At 40.2% G+C, this 17744-nt stretch overlaps 2 protein-coding genes across 2 annotated transcripts; both read left to right on the plus strand.

Moving 5' to 3' along the window:
• The first annotated feature begins 6894 nt into the window (after positions 1-6894).
• Positions 6895-7359, plus strand: LOC138908939 (uncharacterized). The gene has a single exon (XM_070199732.1). The coding sequence runs from the start codon at positions 6895-6897 to the stop codon at positions 7357-7359; it is 465 nt and encodes a 154-aa protein (XP_070055833.1).
• A 6678-nt stretch (positions 7360-14037) lies between these two features.
• Positions 14038-14661, plus strand: LOC138908940 (uncharacterized). Its single transcript, XM_070199736.1, has 2 exons — positions 14038-14238; positions 14338-14661. The coding sequence occupies exons 1-2, from the start codon at positions 14038-14040 to the stop codon at positions 14659-14661; spliced, it is 525 nt and encodes a 174-aa protein (XP_070055837.1).
• The last annotated feature ends 3083 nt before the right edge of the window (positions 14662-17744 follow it).

The raw sequence follows: 17744 nt of genomic DNA on the forward strand, positions 1-17744 counted from the left end.
TAGGATCATCTTAGACCATGCTTTTCCACCAAAAAATAAATCTCATCTTTTGCTGGCTCCTCACTAGGGGACACTATCGCCTAGTCCTTGACCATTGTAAGAGTGTTTTCCTTAGGGGGTTCGATCTGAACATGAACTCGGGGACTACCGTGAACATTATTAGGCCCTATCCAAAAAAAATAGATCGTGGAAGGCTCAAAACACCACTCATCAAAGCAGATACAGAAGAAACCACCTCCCGCTTCAGAGTATATAGATGCATGATCCTTTATTGAGCAGAATAGATAGAAGTAGGAAGGTCATATAGCACTTATGGGGATACCTTCTTCAAAGCAATGCCTACAAGGAGTAAAAGAGCATAAGAATGTGGAATGACAAAAGCAAAGAGAGAACTTGTGAAACACTCACCATGATTCCTAGCTCTCGCTGATATCTCAGAGATATGTCTCTAGGATCTTTAAATTATTGAGGAGGAAGATAGGATCTTCTCGATCTACTCTTTAATACCGGGCACTTTCACCAGGGCAGATGGGACATTTGTAATACAAAAGTTACTAAATTAGAAGATGAGAGCTAGGAATATGGTTGAAATTGGGAAGGGTATCCTTATTTTTGTCATTCCATCTCTATAAAATATGGTTGTCTTCAATGGATACCATATCCTAAGTAGGCGTTGCTATGAATCGGTCAAACCAGCCCCTATCATGGTCATCTTCCACGTTCACAAGGGCCATCGTGCCACAACTAATAACTACGATGAGGCCACCCCTGAACGGCTTCAAAACGTACAAATGGAGAAGATGCTAGATAGAAAAATCAACTTTGGCCAGTTTGGCCAAATATCAAAAACACGCCACCAACCTTCAAACATTTGGCCCGACCTGGCCCAAACACATATCAAAGTGCCGACAAAAATCTAGGATTATGGGGTCAAAGAGAGGTTGAAATTTAAAAGTGAAACAGTAAGTATATACAAAAAAACTCACCTGGTGGCTAATAATTCTTTCATATTCTCGAGGAACGTGAACGACTACATGATTACCCCAATGGAATTCTCGACGAATAAGGAGAACATGGTCTTCGCAAACAAGCAAGCTAATACTGTCTATGTGAATACTAGTGGATTGCTCCAAAGCTTTGTTTCGCAATTTCATGTATGCCTCAAAGACCAAATGTTTAGGAAGGATATAGAAAACACCAAAGGAATCTCTTTTGAAGGGTTAACAACAGAAGTTCTTGTAAAATCATAAAATATTAACTAAGGAATTCTATACACATAAGAAATTTATAACTTGGGTTTTCCATCAGTTCTGTAACTCAACCTCTCCAGCTCTTGAAGACTTTTCATAGATTGAAGATCAATAAGAATTTTTTGCTCTTCATTTCTTTCTTTTTTTTCTTTTATTTTCATTTCTTAATCACATATATTCGCTAACACCTTGGATCAATCGAATTGTTAGAGGCCCTAAAAAAATATAAATTTAATTATTTAATCTAAAATCAATTTTCGGGTCAAACAGTTCTAGCCCGTATGTCTCCTTTGGCACTCAAAATTATTGTTCACCATTGGCACACTTTAAATCTTTAGCCTTGCGAAGCTTACGAGGCCTCGCAGTAGTGGTATGAAAAATTATCTCATGCTTTACAGTCTACAGGGTACAATTATTCTTTTAATAATTATTCTTTGTTTACAAGGGGTTCAGGGGATTCATTGGTAATTTTGGCTATCTATGTAGATGACAAAGTCCTTACTGAGACTGATTTAGAAGAAATTTATACTTTAAAACGGTTACTCCACAATCAATTTAAAATCAAGGAACTTGGGTTGCTGAACAATTTTCTTGGGATTGAAGTGTTGTATACTTCATTTGGGTGTTATTTCATCAAAGATAGTTTTATTCACGATCTTCTGAAAGAGTTTAATTGTGATACATGCACTCTTGTTGTTTGCTCTCTTGAGTTACATGAGAAGTTTAAGGCTAATGTGGGGATCCCTTTCCCAAGCCTGAAGCATATAGGAGTTTAATATAGAAATTTCCTCACTCACACCATACAAGATTTTTCCTTTGTTGTGTAGCATCTTAATTAATTCGTGCATGTAATGACCTGGTACATCATTATATATATTTGACCTATGTGTGCCCTATTTGATATTTTCATATGTATATTTGGTGTTTGATGATGATTTTCGGGGATGGTTGGGTTAGTTTCGTAAAGGTTTCAGAGTGATTGGAATACTTAGTTTTATTTTTGGAAGCTTAAGTTGTAAGAGTTGACCAAGGTTTGACATTTGAGTAGACGACCTCAAATTGATATTTTGATGGTTCCAATAGGTTTGTATGGTGATTTTGGACTTAGGCGTATATTCATATTTGATTTGGAGGTTCCTAGGAGGTTTTGGCTCTATTTGCCGAAAGTTGACAATTTGAAGGTTTGGAGAGTTTATAAGTTTGACCAGGAGTTGACTTTGATGATATCGGATTCAGATTGTTATTTCAGAATTTGAAATTGGTTAATTTTTTTTTTCATTTGGAACTTGTCTGCAAAGTTTGGATAAAATCCGGATTGGTTAGGCTTGAATCGGACACTCGGTTTGAAGTTTGGAAGTTCTTGAACTTAAGAGCAGCTCAATTTGTGTTTTGATCTATGATTCATCAATGTGATGTTATCACATGTGTTTGGAGGCTTTAGCTATATTCAGATAGTGTTTATAGACTTGATGGTATGATTAGACGGGGTCCGGGAGGCTCGAGTGTGTTTCCGATGGATTAAAGGTTCCTAGAAGGTTTTGGCTCTATTTGGTGAAAGTTGACCATTTGAAGGTTTGGAGAGTTTATAAGTTTGATTGGGAGTTGACTTTGATGATATCGGATTCAGAATGTTATTTTGGAATTTAAAATAGGTTCTTTTGTTTCATGTGGAACTTGTCTGCAAAGTTTGGATAAAATTCGGATTGGTTAGGCTTGAATCAAATACTCGGTTTGAAGTTTGGAAGTTCTTGAACTTAAGAGAAGCTCAAATTGTGTTTTGATCTATAATTCATTGATTTGATGTTACCACATGTGTTTGGAGGCTTTAGATAGATTCAGATAGTATTTATAGACTTGCTGGTATGATTGGACGAGGTCCGGGGGCTCGGGTGTGTTTCCGATGGGTTCCAAATCATTTTGGTGTTTAATGACATTCTGATGTTGATGTTTTGCACCTGCGAGATTTGGTATGTAGGTATGGCATCGCACCTTCGGATGGATGGGCACAAATGCGAAGAGGGTCTGGGAGCTGGAGGTCGCTTCTGTGAAGGTTATTGTGCAGAAACGGAGCTAGATACGCAGGTGCGAATGGTCGGCTATTTAAAGTGAAACTTGCAGATCTGAGGTTTTAACCGCAGAAGTAGCATCAGAGATGCGACATTTTTGTTGGCAACCTCTTTTGTTTTGAGGGTTTAGCTCATTTCTAATTATTTGGAGTTTTAGAGCTCCGTTAGAGGCAATGTTTGGGGAAAGTTTTATCACCAGTTTGTGGGTAAGTAATTCTCACTTGAATTTGACTATTTATATTGAATTCCCATCTATTTATTCACTTTAAATCATGATATTTTGGAGAAACAAATGGGGTTTTAGCCTACGACTTAAGAAAATAAACTTTGCGGATTTGAAGGTCGATTTGGACTTGATTTTGGAATCTAATCATATATTTGGATTCGTAGGGTAATGGGTAGTCGGGATCTACCCTTTGACTCTGATTTTAACCATGTGGGCCTAGATTGACTTTCGTTGACATTTTTGGAATTGAGTAAATATTGAAGCTTTATTATTTGAAATTGTTCCATATATCTTTATTTGACGTTATTGAGTTACTTTTGGCTAGATTCGAGCCGATTGGAGGTGATTTCCAAGAGAAAGGTATTTTTGGAGTATTGATTTGGGTCGTTTGAGGTAAGTTTCTTGCCTAATCTTGTGCGAAGGAATACCCCTTAGTATGTGACTTTATTTGGCTAATTGGGATGTGTGCAAAGCAATGTATATGCGAGTTGATGAGCGTATATGTTGGCGTTATATAGATTTTGACCGTATTGGACTTTAGGCTTCTAGTATGCTTTATGCAAAATACGTACTTCCTCTAATACATATTTTGATCATTTGTATGGTTACGTGAACTACTTAAATCATGTTAGAAATCATATATAACCTTTGATATCCTATTTGAGCATGAATCTTGTTATTGTATGGCATACCCGCCTAATCTGAGTTATGGTAGTGTATTTTGCACATGCCTACACCTTAGCATGTTGCTTACCTCAGTCCTTGATATTTGTTGTCCATATACATGTATTCTTGCATATGTATATTCTGTGATATGGGCTGGTTTGAGAGCATGTAAGTTGTAAGTGCGGATGTTGTGATTGTTGTACATGAGTTATCCGTGTAGCGTGTGAATAAGGATGCATCCCCCTAGGGTCGTTCTATCATGTTTCTCCTTGATAACGTACATGCAAATTATGAAAACTGATTAGTGTTTGGATTTTGTGTATCTTCTTTATATGCAAACTTCTTGATGTATACATGCTTTTACTGCGTATCTTAGCCTCGAAATTGTATACATGCCTTTTCTGCATATCTTCTTTATATGCTGATTTAGTTGGTGCAAAGACTCACATTACATCTCTTCTCTACATGTCGACTGTGAGCAACCGATTTTCTATTTTTGCATATCTTCTCTATTTGCCAAATTGTTAGATTAATTACCATTCTTAGACTCTAGTATTGCTGTTATACACACATATATCCATGAACTATACAGGTTGTTTAGTGATTATCATTGACCATTCTCTCCACTACTTCACCGAGGTTAGTCATGATACTAACTGAGCACATGGGGTTAGTTGTACTCATACTACACTTTCCACTTAATTGTGCAGATTCAAGAGTTGGACCTAGCCGAGCGTTTGGGATTTTTGGTTGTGGCTATGGAGACTCAAGGTAGAGCTGCACCTTGATCGCAATCCCTGGCGTCTCCTTCTATCAGTTTACTATTGCATTTGATTCAGACAATGTATTGTATTGTAGTCATATGTTAGAGCTCATGACTTAGTGTTACTAGTTTTGGGGGGATTACTGTATTGGTTATTATTTATGTATGATATTCAACTTTTAGGCTCCTTTATTTCCATATTATTGTTGTTCTTCCGCTATTATTTTATGATTGGCTTGCCTAGCAAGTGATGTAGACGCCAACACAATCAATGGGGGTTTTGGATTGTGACAGCTTGGTATCAGAGCCCTAGGTTCATAGGTTCTATGGGTCATGGGTAAGTTTAGTAGCGTCTTGAGGATCGGTACGAAGACGTCTCTACTTATCTTCGTGAGGCTACCGGACTGTTAGATAAACTTCTCTTTCTTTTATTCTCTATCGGTTGGCTTTGAATCTTTGTACTTCTATTCTCTCACAGATAGTGAGGACATATTTTTTTAGAGTAGCAGAGCATGCACCAGTACCCCAGGCCAGGGCCGCGAGAGGCCGAGCCCGAGGCAGAGGTAGGGGTGGAGCACGGTCAGGGATTGCAGCCCCCACTAGAGCAGTAACTATAGAGCCACCAGTAGCTCCCATTGATGAGCAGGTTCTAGATTATGTTGAGCTAGTGGGACCAACTCAGGCATAAGAGGGACCAACTACTACACCTGGACTTCAAGTGGCTTTAACTTAGATTTTGAGAATGTATACGAGTTTGGATCAGGCGGGTATGACTCTAGTTGCAACAACTACCTCACAAGCTAGAGGATGAGCCTAGATTCCTATCGCACGCACACGAAAGCAGCTGGATCATGGGCATCAAATACGGGGTGTTCTGCTGCTGTAGCCAGTCGTTGCAGTCCAGCCTGAGATTATGCTAGTTTTGACCGTTGAGGAGTAGAAGAGGCTGGATAGATTTCAGAGACTTCTTCCTTACCACTTCAGTGGTCATGCTAGTGAGGATGCATATGGTTTTCTTGATCAGTGTCACAGACATAGTTTGGATTTGGTGGACCCAAATGGGGTTGACTTCATTACTTTTTAGCTAATAGGGCCATCCTACAGGTGGTGTCAGGCTTATAAGTTGAGTATACCAGCTGGCACAACACCACTCACATGGTCTCAGTTTTCCGTTCTCTTCTTGGAGAAGTTTATTCCATAGGCTCGCTGAGATGAGTTGTGCAGTGAGTTTGAGCATCCATGCTAGGAGGGTATGACCGTGAAGCAGTATAAGAAAAGGTTTATGGAGCTGGCACATCATGCTATGTTCTTGATCCTTACTGAGAGGGAAAGGGTTAGGAGGTTCATTATGGGCCTCAAGTTTGGTATCTGGTATAGGATGGCCCGAGAAGCCAAGACTGATACTACTTTTCATCAGGTTGTGGAGATTTCCAGGCACTTAGAGCATATCTGAATCCAGGAGAGAGAGAGAGAGGAGCATGACGCAAGTGGGCCCGTGGTTTAGGTGGTTTTGGTGGTGCCTCATCTGGAGGCTAGAGACATCACAGTAGAGGTCATTCTTTCAGTTCAGTTCAGTCAACCTATCAGGTTCATCATGGTTCTTAAGTCAGCCATAGTTTATATAGTGCTCGTCCAGCCCAATCTTCTTTCAGTGCAATGCCATCATAGAGTTCATACTCAGTCCCATCTATTCATGTTTCTTCAAGTGGGTATTCAGGTCCTCAAGGTCAGTCACAGACTCATCAACCTTGCCAGAGGAGGGGTTGTTTTGAGTGTGGAGACTTGAGATCTCAAAAGGGATTGCCCTAGATATTTTAGTAGTGTACCATATTAGGGAACCAAGTTCATAATTCCCGGGTAGAAGCTACACCACCCGCACAACCATCTAGGGGTGGAGCTCAGTCTGTTTGAGGTCGTTCTGAAATGGGAGGTCAGTCAGGTGAAGGACATGCCCATTATTATGTATTCCTGGCCAAGCTAGAGGCAGTTGCTCCAAATACCTTGATTACATGTATTGTTTTAATGTGCCACAAAGATGCTTCCGTATTATTTGACCCTAGTTCCACTTATTCTTATGTGTCGTCATACTTTGCTCTTTATTTGGATATGCCTCATGGTTCCTTTGATATTCTTGTTCATGTGTCTACACATATTGGTGATTCTATTATGGTAGATCGTGTTGTGTGGTTACCAGTTGATCTTTTATTGCTTAATATGGTTGACTTTAAGGTGATTTTGGGTATGGATTGGTTATCTTCGTATCGTGCTATTGTTGATTGTCACGCTAAGACCATGATGTTGGCTATGCCGGTATTTCTAAGGTTGGAGTGTAGGGGCTCTTTGGGTCATATTCCTAGTAGGGTGATTTCTGTTCTGAAGGCTCAATAGATGGTTGATAAGGGGTGTTTGGCATATATAGCTTTTGTAAGGGCTGTTAGTGCCGATACTCCTACTGTTGATTCTGACCCAGTAGTGGGGGAGTTTTCAGAAGTGTTCCCTGTAGGCCTATCGGGCATGCCACCAAATAGGGATATTGATTTTGGTAATGATTTGGTCTCGGCACTTAGCCTATATCTATTCTTGTGTATCGCATGGCATAGTTAAAGGAATTAAAGGAACTGTTACATGAGTTGTTGGATAAAGGGTTCATCAGGATGAGTGTTTATCCTAGGGGTGCACCGATATTATCTGTGAAGAATAAGGATGGTTCCATGAGAATATGTATTGATTATAGGAGGCTGAACAAGGTTACCATCAAGAACAAGTATCCACTACCTTACATTGATGATTTGTCTAATCGGCTTCAGAGTGTTAAGGTGTTCTCAAAGATTGACTTAAGATCAGGTTATCATCAGTAAAAGCTCAAGGATTCGGACATTCCTAAGATGTCTTTTAGGACCCGTTATGGGCATTATGAGTTCTTGGTGATGTCTTTTGTCTTGACTAATGCCCTAGCAACTTTCATGTGTTTGATGAACAATGTGTTCTAGCCTTATTTAGATTCCTTTGTTATTTTATTCATTGATGATATCTTGGTATATTTCCCGTAGTAGGAAGGAGCACCAACAACATTTGAGGATTATGCTTCAGATTTTGAGGAAGAAAGGGTTGTATTCAAGGTGGATCTGAAGAAGATTGAGGCAGTTCACAGTTGGCCTAGACCTTCTACTGCTACTGAGATTTGGAGTGTTTTTGGTTTAGTTGTGTACTATCATTGCTTTATGGAGGGGTTCTCGTCTATTGCAACTCCATTGACTAAATTGACTTAGAAAGTCCCTCCGTTTAGATGGTTTGACAAGTGTGAGGAGAGCTTTCAGGAGATCAAGACCGCTTTGACTACAACTCCAGTTTTGGTATTTCCTTCAGGATCAAGGTTGTATACTATCTATTGTGAGTCTTTGCATGTTGATCTTGGGTGTTTGTTGATGCAAGACGATATGGTGAGTGCCTATGCATCGCGCCGGTTGAAGCCCCATGAGAAGAATTATTTGATTTATGTACAAAGTTGGCAAATATTGTGCACACGCTCAATATTTGAAGGCATTACTTGTATGGCGTGTATTGTGAGGTTTACACTATTCATCAGAGTCTTAAGTATTTGTTCAAATAGAAGGATTTGAATTTGAGGCAGCGGATATAGTTAGAGTTGTTGAAGGATTATGATATCGCTAATTTGTATTATTCGGGGAAGGCTAATGTGGTAGCAGATGCCTTGATTAGAAAGGCAGAGAGTATGGGAAGTTTGCCATTTATTCCAACTATGGAAAGTTCTTCGGCTATGGATGTTCAGGCGTTGGCCAATAGGATGGTAATATTGGATATTTCTTAGCCTAGCAGAGTCCTTGCTTGTGTTGTTTCATAGTAGTCCTTGTTTGAGCGCATTTAAGGCTCACTAGTATGATGATCCCCATTTGTTTGTCCTTAAGGACGTGGTGCAGCGAGGTGGTGCTAAGAAGGTGATTGTTGGTGATGATAGTGTATTGCAACTTCATAGTCAAATTTGTGTTTCTAATGTCGATGGTGCTTTATGAGTTGTTTGGTTAAATTTGATATGTTATCACATGTCCCGTTCTTACTGATATTTTGTTGGTAAAATGGATTATTCTATATTGAGTTGTTGTTACACGTCCTTTGAGACTGTTGATATTTGTTATGTTATGCTTTTTGTTGTCAGTTTTCTGTTGATATTTCGCACAGATTATTGACTAGTGAGTGTCATAAATTGAAACTCGTCACTACGCCACCGAGGTTAGTCTTGTTACTTACTAGGTACCGACTGTGGTATACTCATACTACGCTTTTGCACATTCTTTGTGCAGATTTGGGTACTTTAGATCGAGCTGATCGATAGAGAGTTGAGCTAGAGTTGTTGGATACTTCAAGGTATTCCTGTTGTTCAGTTCACGGGCCTCAGAGTCACCCTCTTACTTCAATTTCTATTGTTTATATATCTCAAAGAGTGATGTATTTTTGAGATTTCTTATGTATTCCATGTAGAGCTTATGACTCAGTATTATCCGGTTTTGCGAAGATGACTGTTATATCTATATTTTGGTTGTGTTATGACACATCTCAATTTTTATTAAATTTTTAAGTTGTTATATTCTGATTGATATCGTTATGTGATAGGCTTACCTAGTCTTGGGAACTAGGTGCCATCACGACCCTTATGGTCGGATTTTGGGTCGTGACAAGTTGGTATTAGAGCGCTAGGTTCATAGCAAGTTTAGTAGAGTCTTACGGATCGGTATGGAGACGTTTGTACTTATCTTCGAGAGGCTACTAAACTATTAGGAAATTTAACTTCTTTAACTCATTATCGTGAGAATTGACTGATTTTGGAATTTGAGCCATTGCCTTTCTATTCTCTCACAAATGTTGAGGACACGAGCTTTAGTTACAGATGATGATGCCCCCAAGACCGGTGTTGCTAGAGTACAAGGGAAGAGGTAGAGGTGGGGCACGTGCCGCAACAAGGGTCCATGCTAGGACCCCGACTAAGGAGCCACTAGTAGCTCCAGTTGGGAGCAGGCATCCGAGGCTCCTATTGCTACCCCTAGACTTCAAGAGACCCTGGCATACTTTTTGAAAATGTTTGGGACCTTGGTTCAGGCAGGGTTGATCCCGGTTACACCAGCTACTTCTCATGCTGGGGAAGGAGCTCAGACTCCCGTCGCCCATAAAGCACCAAACTCATGTTGATCAGGCTCTGGGTGTTATACCGGTACAGCTCGTGGTTGTGGTTCAGCCCGAGATCAGGCCATTTGCATCGGTTGAGGAGCAGAAGAGGTTAGAAAGGTTCCAGAAGTATCATCTTCCTCATTTTAGTGGCATGACTTCTAAGGATGCACATGGTTTCTTAGACTAGTGTCACAGTATTCTGCGTGCTATGGGCATAGTGGAGTTGAGCGAGGTCGACCTTACTACTTTCCAACTGACGGGGCCGGCATATAGGTGGTGGCACACTTATAAGGGGAGTAGGCCAGCTGACGCAACGCCACTCACTTGGTCCCAGTTCATGGATCTCTTCTTGAGGGAGTTCATTTCACAAGCCCGTAGAGATGAGTTGCGCATCGAGTTCGAGCAGTTGCGCTAAGGGAGTATGACTATTTCCAAGTACGCTATGAGGTTTACAAAGTTATCTCGTCATGTACCTGCTTTGGTTTCCACTATTAGAGAGAGAGAGAGTTTACAGATCTATTGAGAGACTCGATTATAGTCTCATATTTGGTATGACACGGGAGTTAGAGACTCAGACTTCATTCCACCAGTTTGTGGAGATCGCTAGGAGGTTGGAGCGTATCCACAGGCAGGAGAGATGGGAGAGGGAGGCCAAAAGGCCTCGAGGTTTTGGAGGATTTAGCGGTTCCCACTCTTTGTTTACCGCTCGTCATGCTAAAGGCTTTGTCAGTCGACCAGTTCAGTCTGCACTTCAGGTTACTCGTAGTACTCCAACTAGTTAGAGACCTCAGGGTACTCATATCGGACAACCATCTTTCAGTGCACCTCCTATACGGGGTTCCTACAACAATTATTCTAGTCGTTCAGAGTAGACTCAATACTAGCAGCCACGCCCGTAGAGGGGTTATTTTGAGTGTGGCTATACAAGGAATATTGCGAGAATTTGTCCCAGACTTCGGAGGGTTGTACATCGGCAGGGTATTCAGGCTATGGTTCCTGCTCCAGTTACTACTACACCTGCACAACCAACTATAGAAGGAAGATATGTGGGTTGCTAACGCCCTAGAGGGTGAGGCCAGAACCGTTGTTATGTTTTCGCTGGTAGGACTGAGGTAGTGGCATCAGATACCATCATCACATGTATTGTTCCGGTCTATCAAAGAGATGCATCAGTTTTTTTATTCGGGTTCTACTTATTCATTTATGTCATCCTATTTGCTTCATATTTGGATATGTCTCGTGATTTTTTAGGTACTCCTATTTATGTGTCTACACCCATTGGGGATTCTATTATGGTGGACCGTGTCTATCGTTCTTGTTTGGTCACTACTGGGGGCTATGAGACTAGGGTTGACCTTCAGTTACTTAATATGGTGGATTTTGATGTGATTTTGGGCATGGATTGATTATCACCATATCATGCTATTCTTGATTGTCACGCTAAGACCATGACGTTGGCCATGCCAGGGTTGACGAGGTTTGAGTGGAAAGGTTCATTAAGTCATGTTCCTAGTAAGGTGGTGTCTTTTCTGAAGGCTCAACGAATGGTTGAGAAGTGGTGCCTGGCATACTTATCCTTTATGAGGGATATTAGTGCCGATACTCCTACTGTTGAGTAAGTTCCGGTAGTGAGAGAGTTCCCAGATGTGTTTCTAGTAGACCTACCGGGTATGCCACCCGATAGGTATATTAATTTTGGTATTGACTTGGTGTCGGGCACTCAACCCATATCTATTTCATTGTATCGCTTGGCATTAGAGGAATTGAAGGAATTAAAGGAATAGCTTCAGGAGTTGCTAGATAAAGGTTTCATCAGACCGAGTGTCTCACCTTGAGGTGCTCCAGTTCTAGACAGCTTTATGAGGATATCCACTGACTACAGGCAGTTGAACAAGGTTACTATCAAGAACAAGTACCCACTACCGTATATTGATGATTTATTTGATCAACTTTAGGGTGCCAGAGTATTCTCAAAGATTGACAAGAGATCGGGGTACTATAAGTTGAAGATCCGGGCTTCAGATATTCCTAAGATGGCTTTCAAGACCCGATATGAGCATTGTGAGTTCTCGGTGATGTCGTTTGGGCAGACCAATTCCCCAACAACTTTCATGCCCTTAATGAACTGCGTGTTTCAGTCGTATCTCTATTCCTTCGTCATTGTGTTCATTGATGATATATTGGTGTATTATCGCAGTGGGGAGGAGCATGAGCAGCACTTGAGGATCGTCCTCTAGACATTGAGGGAGAAGAAGATATATGCTAAATTCTCCAAGTACGGATTTTGGTTAGACTCGGTGGCATTATTGGGTCACGTGGTGTCCAGTGAGGGGATTAACGTGGATCCAAAGAAGATTGAGGCAGTTCAAAGTTGGCCCAAACTTTCTACCGCTACTGAGATCCGGAGTTTCCTTAACTTGGCTGGGATTATCACCGCTTCATGGAGGGTTTCTCTTTCATTATAACTCCTTTGACTACATTGACTTGGAACGGTGCCCCATTCAGGTGGTCGAACGAGTGTAAGGAGAGCTTTTAGGAGCTCAAGATTGCCTTAACTACAGCTCCAGTTCTGGTTTTGCCTTCAGCATAGGGTTTATACACAGTCTACTGTGATACATCACGAGTTGGCATTAGATGTGGGATGTAGGAGGGTAGAGTGATTACTTATGCTTTGCGTCAGTTGAAGCCCCATGAGAAGAACTACCTAGTGCACGATTTAGAGTTAGCCGCCATTGTTCACGCACTTAAGATTTGGAGGCAATATCTTTACAGCGTGTCTTGTAAGGTGTTCACATATCACATGAGTCTTCAACACATATTCAAACAAAAGGATTTAAACTTGAGGAAACAAAGATGGTTAAATCTACTAAAGGACTATGATATCACCATTCTTTATCATCCCGGGAAGGCCAATGTGGTGGCCGACGCTTTGAGTACGAAAGCAGAGAGCATGGGGAGTGTTGCTTTTATTCCAGTAGGGGAGAGACTGTTAGCTTTGGATGTTCAAACTTTGGCCAACAGGTTCGTGAGGTTGGAAGTTTCGTAGCCTAGCAGGGTTCTTGCTTGCGTTGTATCTTAGTCGTCCTTGTTTAAACACATTAAGGTACATCAATATGATGATCCCCACTTGCTTGTCCTTAAGGACACAGTGCAGCACGGTGATGCCAAGGAGGTGACTATTGATGATAATGGAGTATTGAGGCTTTATGGACGGATTGGTGTGCCCAATATGGATGGGTTATGGGAGCTGATTCTTGAGGAGGCCTATAGTTCGCGGTATTCCATTCATCCGGGCGCCGCAAAGATGTACCATGATTTGAAGCAGCACTACTGGTGGAGAAGAAAGAAGAAAGATATTGTTGAGTATATGGTACGGTGTTTGAACTGTCAGAAGGTTAAGTATGAGCATCAGAGGCCAGGTTGTTTGCTTCAGAGGCTAGATATTCCCGAAGTGGAAGTAAGAGCATATCACTATAGATTTTGTGGTTGGATTTCCACGGACCTTGAGGATATTCGATGCTGTGTGGGTCATTTATGGACAGACTGACCAAGTATACATACTTCATTCTAGTCATGACTACCTACTCTTCAGAGCAGCTGGCTCAGATTTATCTTATAGAGATCATTCGCCTGCATGATGTGCCAGTGTCTATTATCTCGGATCAAGGCACGCAGTTCACATCATATATTTGGAGAGCCATGCAACGTGAGTTGGACACACAGGTTGAGTTGAGTACGACATTTCATCCCCAAACAAATGGACAGTCCGAGCGCACTATTCAGATCTTAGAGGACATGTTACGAGCTAGTGTCATTAATTTTAAGGATCAATATCTATCGCTAGCAGATTCCGCCTACAATAACAACTACTAGTTGAGTATCCAAATGGCTTCGTACGAGGCCTTATATAGGAGGCAATGTTGTTCTCCGGTTGGTTGGTTTGAGTATGAAGAGGCTAGGTTGTTGGGCACTGATTTGGTTTGTGATGCTTTGGAGAATGTGAAGTTGATTCAGGAGCGGCTTTGTACAGTGCGGTTTAGGAAAAAGAGTTATGCTGATATGAAGGCTCGTGATGTGGCATTCATGGTGGGTGAGAGGGTTCTACTTAGAGTTTCGCCCATGAAGAGTATGATGAGGTTTAGGAAGAAAGGAAAGTTGAGCCCTTGGTATATTGGTCCTTTTGAGGTTCTTGAGAGAGTTGGTGAAGTGGCCTATAGACTTACTTTGCTACCCAGCTTATTAGGAGTTCATATGGTATTCTATGATTCCATGCTCCTAAAGTACTATGAGGATCCGTCACATATGTTAGATTTCAGCTCGGTGCAATTGGATAAGGATTTGTCTTATGCTGAGGAGCTGATGGCTATTTTGGATAGGCAGGTCCGAAAGTTGAGGTCGAAGAACATTGCATCGGTGAAGGTTCAAGGGAGAGGTCAACGAATCGAGGAGGAAACTTGGGAGACCGAGCATAATATACGAAGCCGATATCCTCATTTTTTGGCACTTTAGATATATTTCTATACTCGTTTGAGGGCGAACGGTTTTTTGAGAGGGAGAGAATGTAACGATCCGGCCAGTCATTTGTGTATTTGAGTCTCGTTTTCCCTTCTGAAGCTCCCCTAATGTCTATTTGTTATTATGTGACTTGTGGGAATAATTGGTTTTGTTTCGGGGAGGTTTTGGATTAATTTGGAATATTTGGTTCTAAGTTTGGAAGCTTAGATTGGAAGAGTTGACCAATGTTTCACTCTTGTGAAAATGACCCCGGAATGAATGATGGTTCCAATAGGTTTATATGGTATTTTTAGACTTAGTATATGCTCATAATGGAATTCGGAGATTCCTAGGATTAGTTGGCTCTTTTTGCCGGGAGTTAGCAATTTAAAGGCTTAAAATATTTTCTAAGTTTGACCGTGGGTTGACTTTGTAGCTATCAAGTTTGTATTTTGGTTTCGAGAATTGGAATAAGTCCATTTTGTCGTTTGGGACTAGTGTGCAAAGTTTGGAGTCATTCTAAGTTGGTTTGGTAGTATCAGACGCTTGGTTGTGATTTTAGAAGTTCTTGAGTTTCATTGGGATTTCTATGAGTTTTGGTGTTCGTTTCTTGATCCCGGATGTTATTTTGGTATTTTTAGCTCGCGAGCAAGTTCATATGATATTTATAGACTTGTGTGGATGTTTGGTGTGGAGCCCCGAAGGCTCGAGTGAGTTTCAGAGTGTTTTGAACTTGTTTTAGATTTGCTGGTTTTGGCTGGTGCTGCAAGTCTCGCAAATGCGAGCACGAGTTCGCATTTGCGATGGACATGTCGTAATTGCGAATGTGGGCTGAGAGTGGCAGGCTTCGCATTTGCGAAGCCAATATCGCAATTGCGAAGGGGGACATGGGCAGGAAAGATCGCACTTGCGATCATTTGATCACTTTTGCAATAGAGGCAGACTTCGCATCTGCGAAGTGTTGGTCGCATTTGCGACACTGCCTGGACTGGGCAGGCTTCGCAATTACGATGCCTGTGTCACATTTGCGACATCTGCAGCTGCGTTAATAAATGAGATTTCGGGATTTAGACTCATTATTTTATATTTTGAGATTGGGAGCTCGGTTTGAGCCAATTTTTTAGGCATTTTTCACCCACTTGAATTGAGTAAGTATTTTTTTACCCGGGTTTGATTATTTCTTATTAATCTCATCTTTGATTTAGCATTTAGTTGATAAATCCATGAATGAAATTGGGGGGTTTTATAAAACTTTTCTAAAAAAAATAAAAATTTGAGATTTGAGAGTCGATTTGGACTCGATATATATATATATATATATATATGTGGCATAATACAAGCAAATTCCCCTACTTCCGGTTCTTGATGCTGCACATGCAATGTCCCCTCCCTCGGTTATACAATCTCACAAGCTAGTATTCCCTCTATCTTAATTTATGGATTGTACATTGGGTTATACAATCTCATATTTTAATTAGATACGGAGTTTAAAAAAAAATAAAAAAAATTTATCTAAAAAATATCTTTTTCTAATTTATGGTTTAAAGCAATCCATAAAAGTTTATGTAACTATACATCATCTCATTAAAGATAAAAGAAGAATTTTAAATTATCTTTAAGTATAAAAAGGTAATTCTTTATGGACAACTAAAAAAAGGAAATATATCATATAAATTGGGACAAGGAGAATAATATTTAACATTTACATTGTGTTAGAAATGCTATAAATATCACATAATTACTCTGATGATAACTCGAAAACCTTGTATTTCTTTCCAAAAAAAAATGATCATAAAATGATATCACATAAATTCTGTGAAGATAACTCGAAAACCTTGTAACTTTTTCCACCCAAAAAAAACTAACTCAGTTGATGATCATTAAAAAAAAAAAAAAAAGAAGCCAAAACTAATAAAAGTTCAAAAGTTAGTTATCACACGAGGCACTTCGAGATAATGCGCGCGGCTGGCAATCTTGCTTATAAATAGTGATGGTAAGTTGTAAATCTCCTCCTCTCTCTCTCTCTCTCTGAATTTAGTAGAAGCAAGAATCAAGAAGTTCAAAATGTCTAATCAACAAAGGGATAAAGAAGCTCAAACGCAACAAGTTGATAGAGAAAGAGATGCAACAATGGCGCCCACAGTAACAGAGGCAATCCATCAGAATCTGTCTGATGATGATCAAGAAGATCATAACACTACTGAGAAGTCAACAACTGCTGGTTCTCTCCAAATCAATGACTGGAATCTAAGTAAGTCACTCCATTTCTGATTATTATTAATTTTCCAATTTAAAGACCCATGTTACGTTCTTTATATGAATAATTGTGCATGTTAAGAAAGTATGAGAGTTAGTTCACATGGTTTTTGTTAATTGTAGTGATCAAGAATGTATCTGAAATGAAAGAAAGTGGTCAAGAAACTGATGCTATAGCGGACCCCAGAGATATACTGCACGGAGTAATATTGGAGGAAGTCAGGAATGAGGAAACAATCATCGTCAATGAAGAAAGGATTGATGATACTCTGCAACTCACCAATTCTGGGTATATACTATTTATTGTTCTTGTTTGATAATTATCCGACTGTGATTCTTGAAGTATTATATTTTAGATTGATTTGCTGTTGTGTATATGTATGTGCAGAGGCAAAATGAGTACATCTACAAAACGAGAAGAGTTTTTTTCCAAGAGACTAACAGAATATGATCTTAGACGTGGCATTGGCGGTGGCTTAAAACTCCCAGCGAAACAAGTCAAAGACGAAATCCTTGTTCATATTTCTGCACCTGCTGACGGTGGTGAAGGAAAACCACTAACTTTAGTTGATCATGAGGGGAAAAAGTGGGACATGTTATTTGTGCTTCAAAGCAAAAAATACTATCTCAGAGGAAAATGGTATGACTATGTGGATGAATATAAGTTGAAAATTTCAGACACCATCATTATTGAGAAGATAACAATTAGCAAGCAGCAAGTAAAAGAAGAAGTGGATTTTGCTGATGTGAATAAGATTGGGGATCACGATTGGGACACCATCTGTGCAGAGGACGTGGTAGAATGTAGTGCTGCTGGGGAAGACCAGAAAATTGAAATTAAA

This window comes from Nicotiana tomentosiformis, chromosome 1 (genome assembly GCF_000390325.3).
Source record: "Nicotiana tomentosiformis chromosome 1, ASM39032v3, whole genome shotgun sequence".
Taxonomy (NCBI): Eukaryota; Viridiplantae; Streptophyta; class Magnoliopsida; order Solanales; family Solanaceae; genus Nicotiana; species Nicotiana tomentosiformis.

Excerpts from the sequence above, each read along its gene's own strand:
- LOC138908940 (XM_070199736.1), top strand. The coding sequence starts at position 14,038 with ATGGCTTCGTACGAGGCCTTATATAGGAGGCAATGTTGTTCTCCGGTT. Across the intron at positions 14,239-14,337 it reads CTCGTGATGTGGCATTCATG|GTTCTTGAGAGAGTTGGTGA; the intron begins GTGGGTGAGAGG and ends GGTCCTTTTGAG.
- LOC138908939 (XM_070199732.1), top strand. The coding sequence starts at position 6,895 with ATGGGAGGTCAGTCAGGTGAAGGACATGCCCATTATTATGTATTCCTG.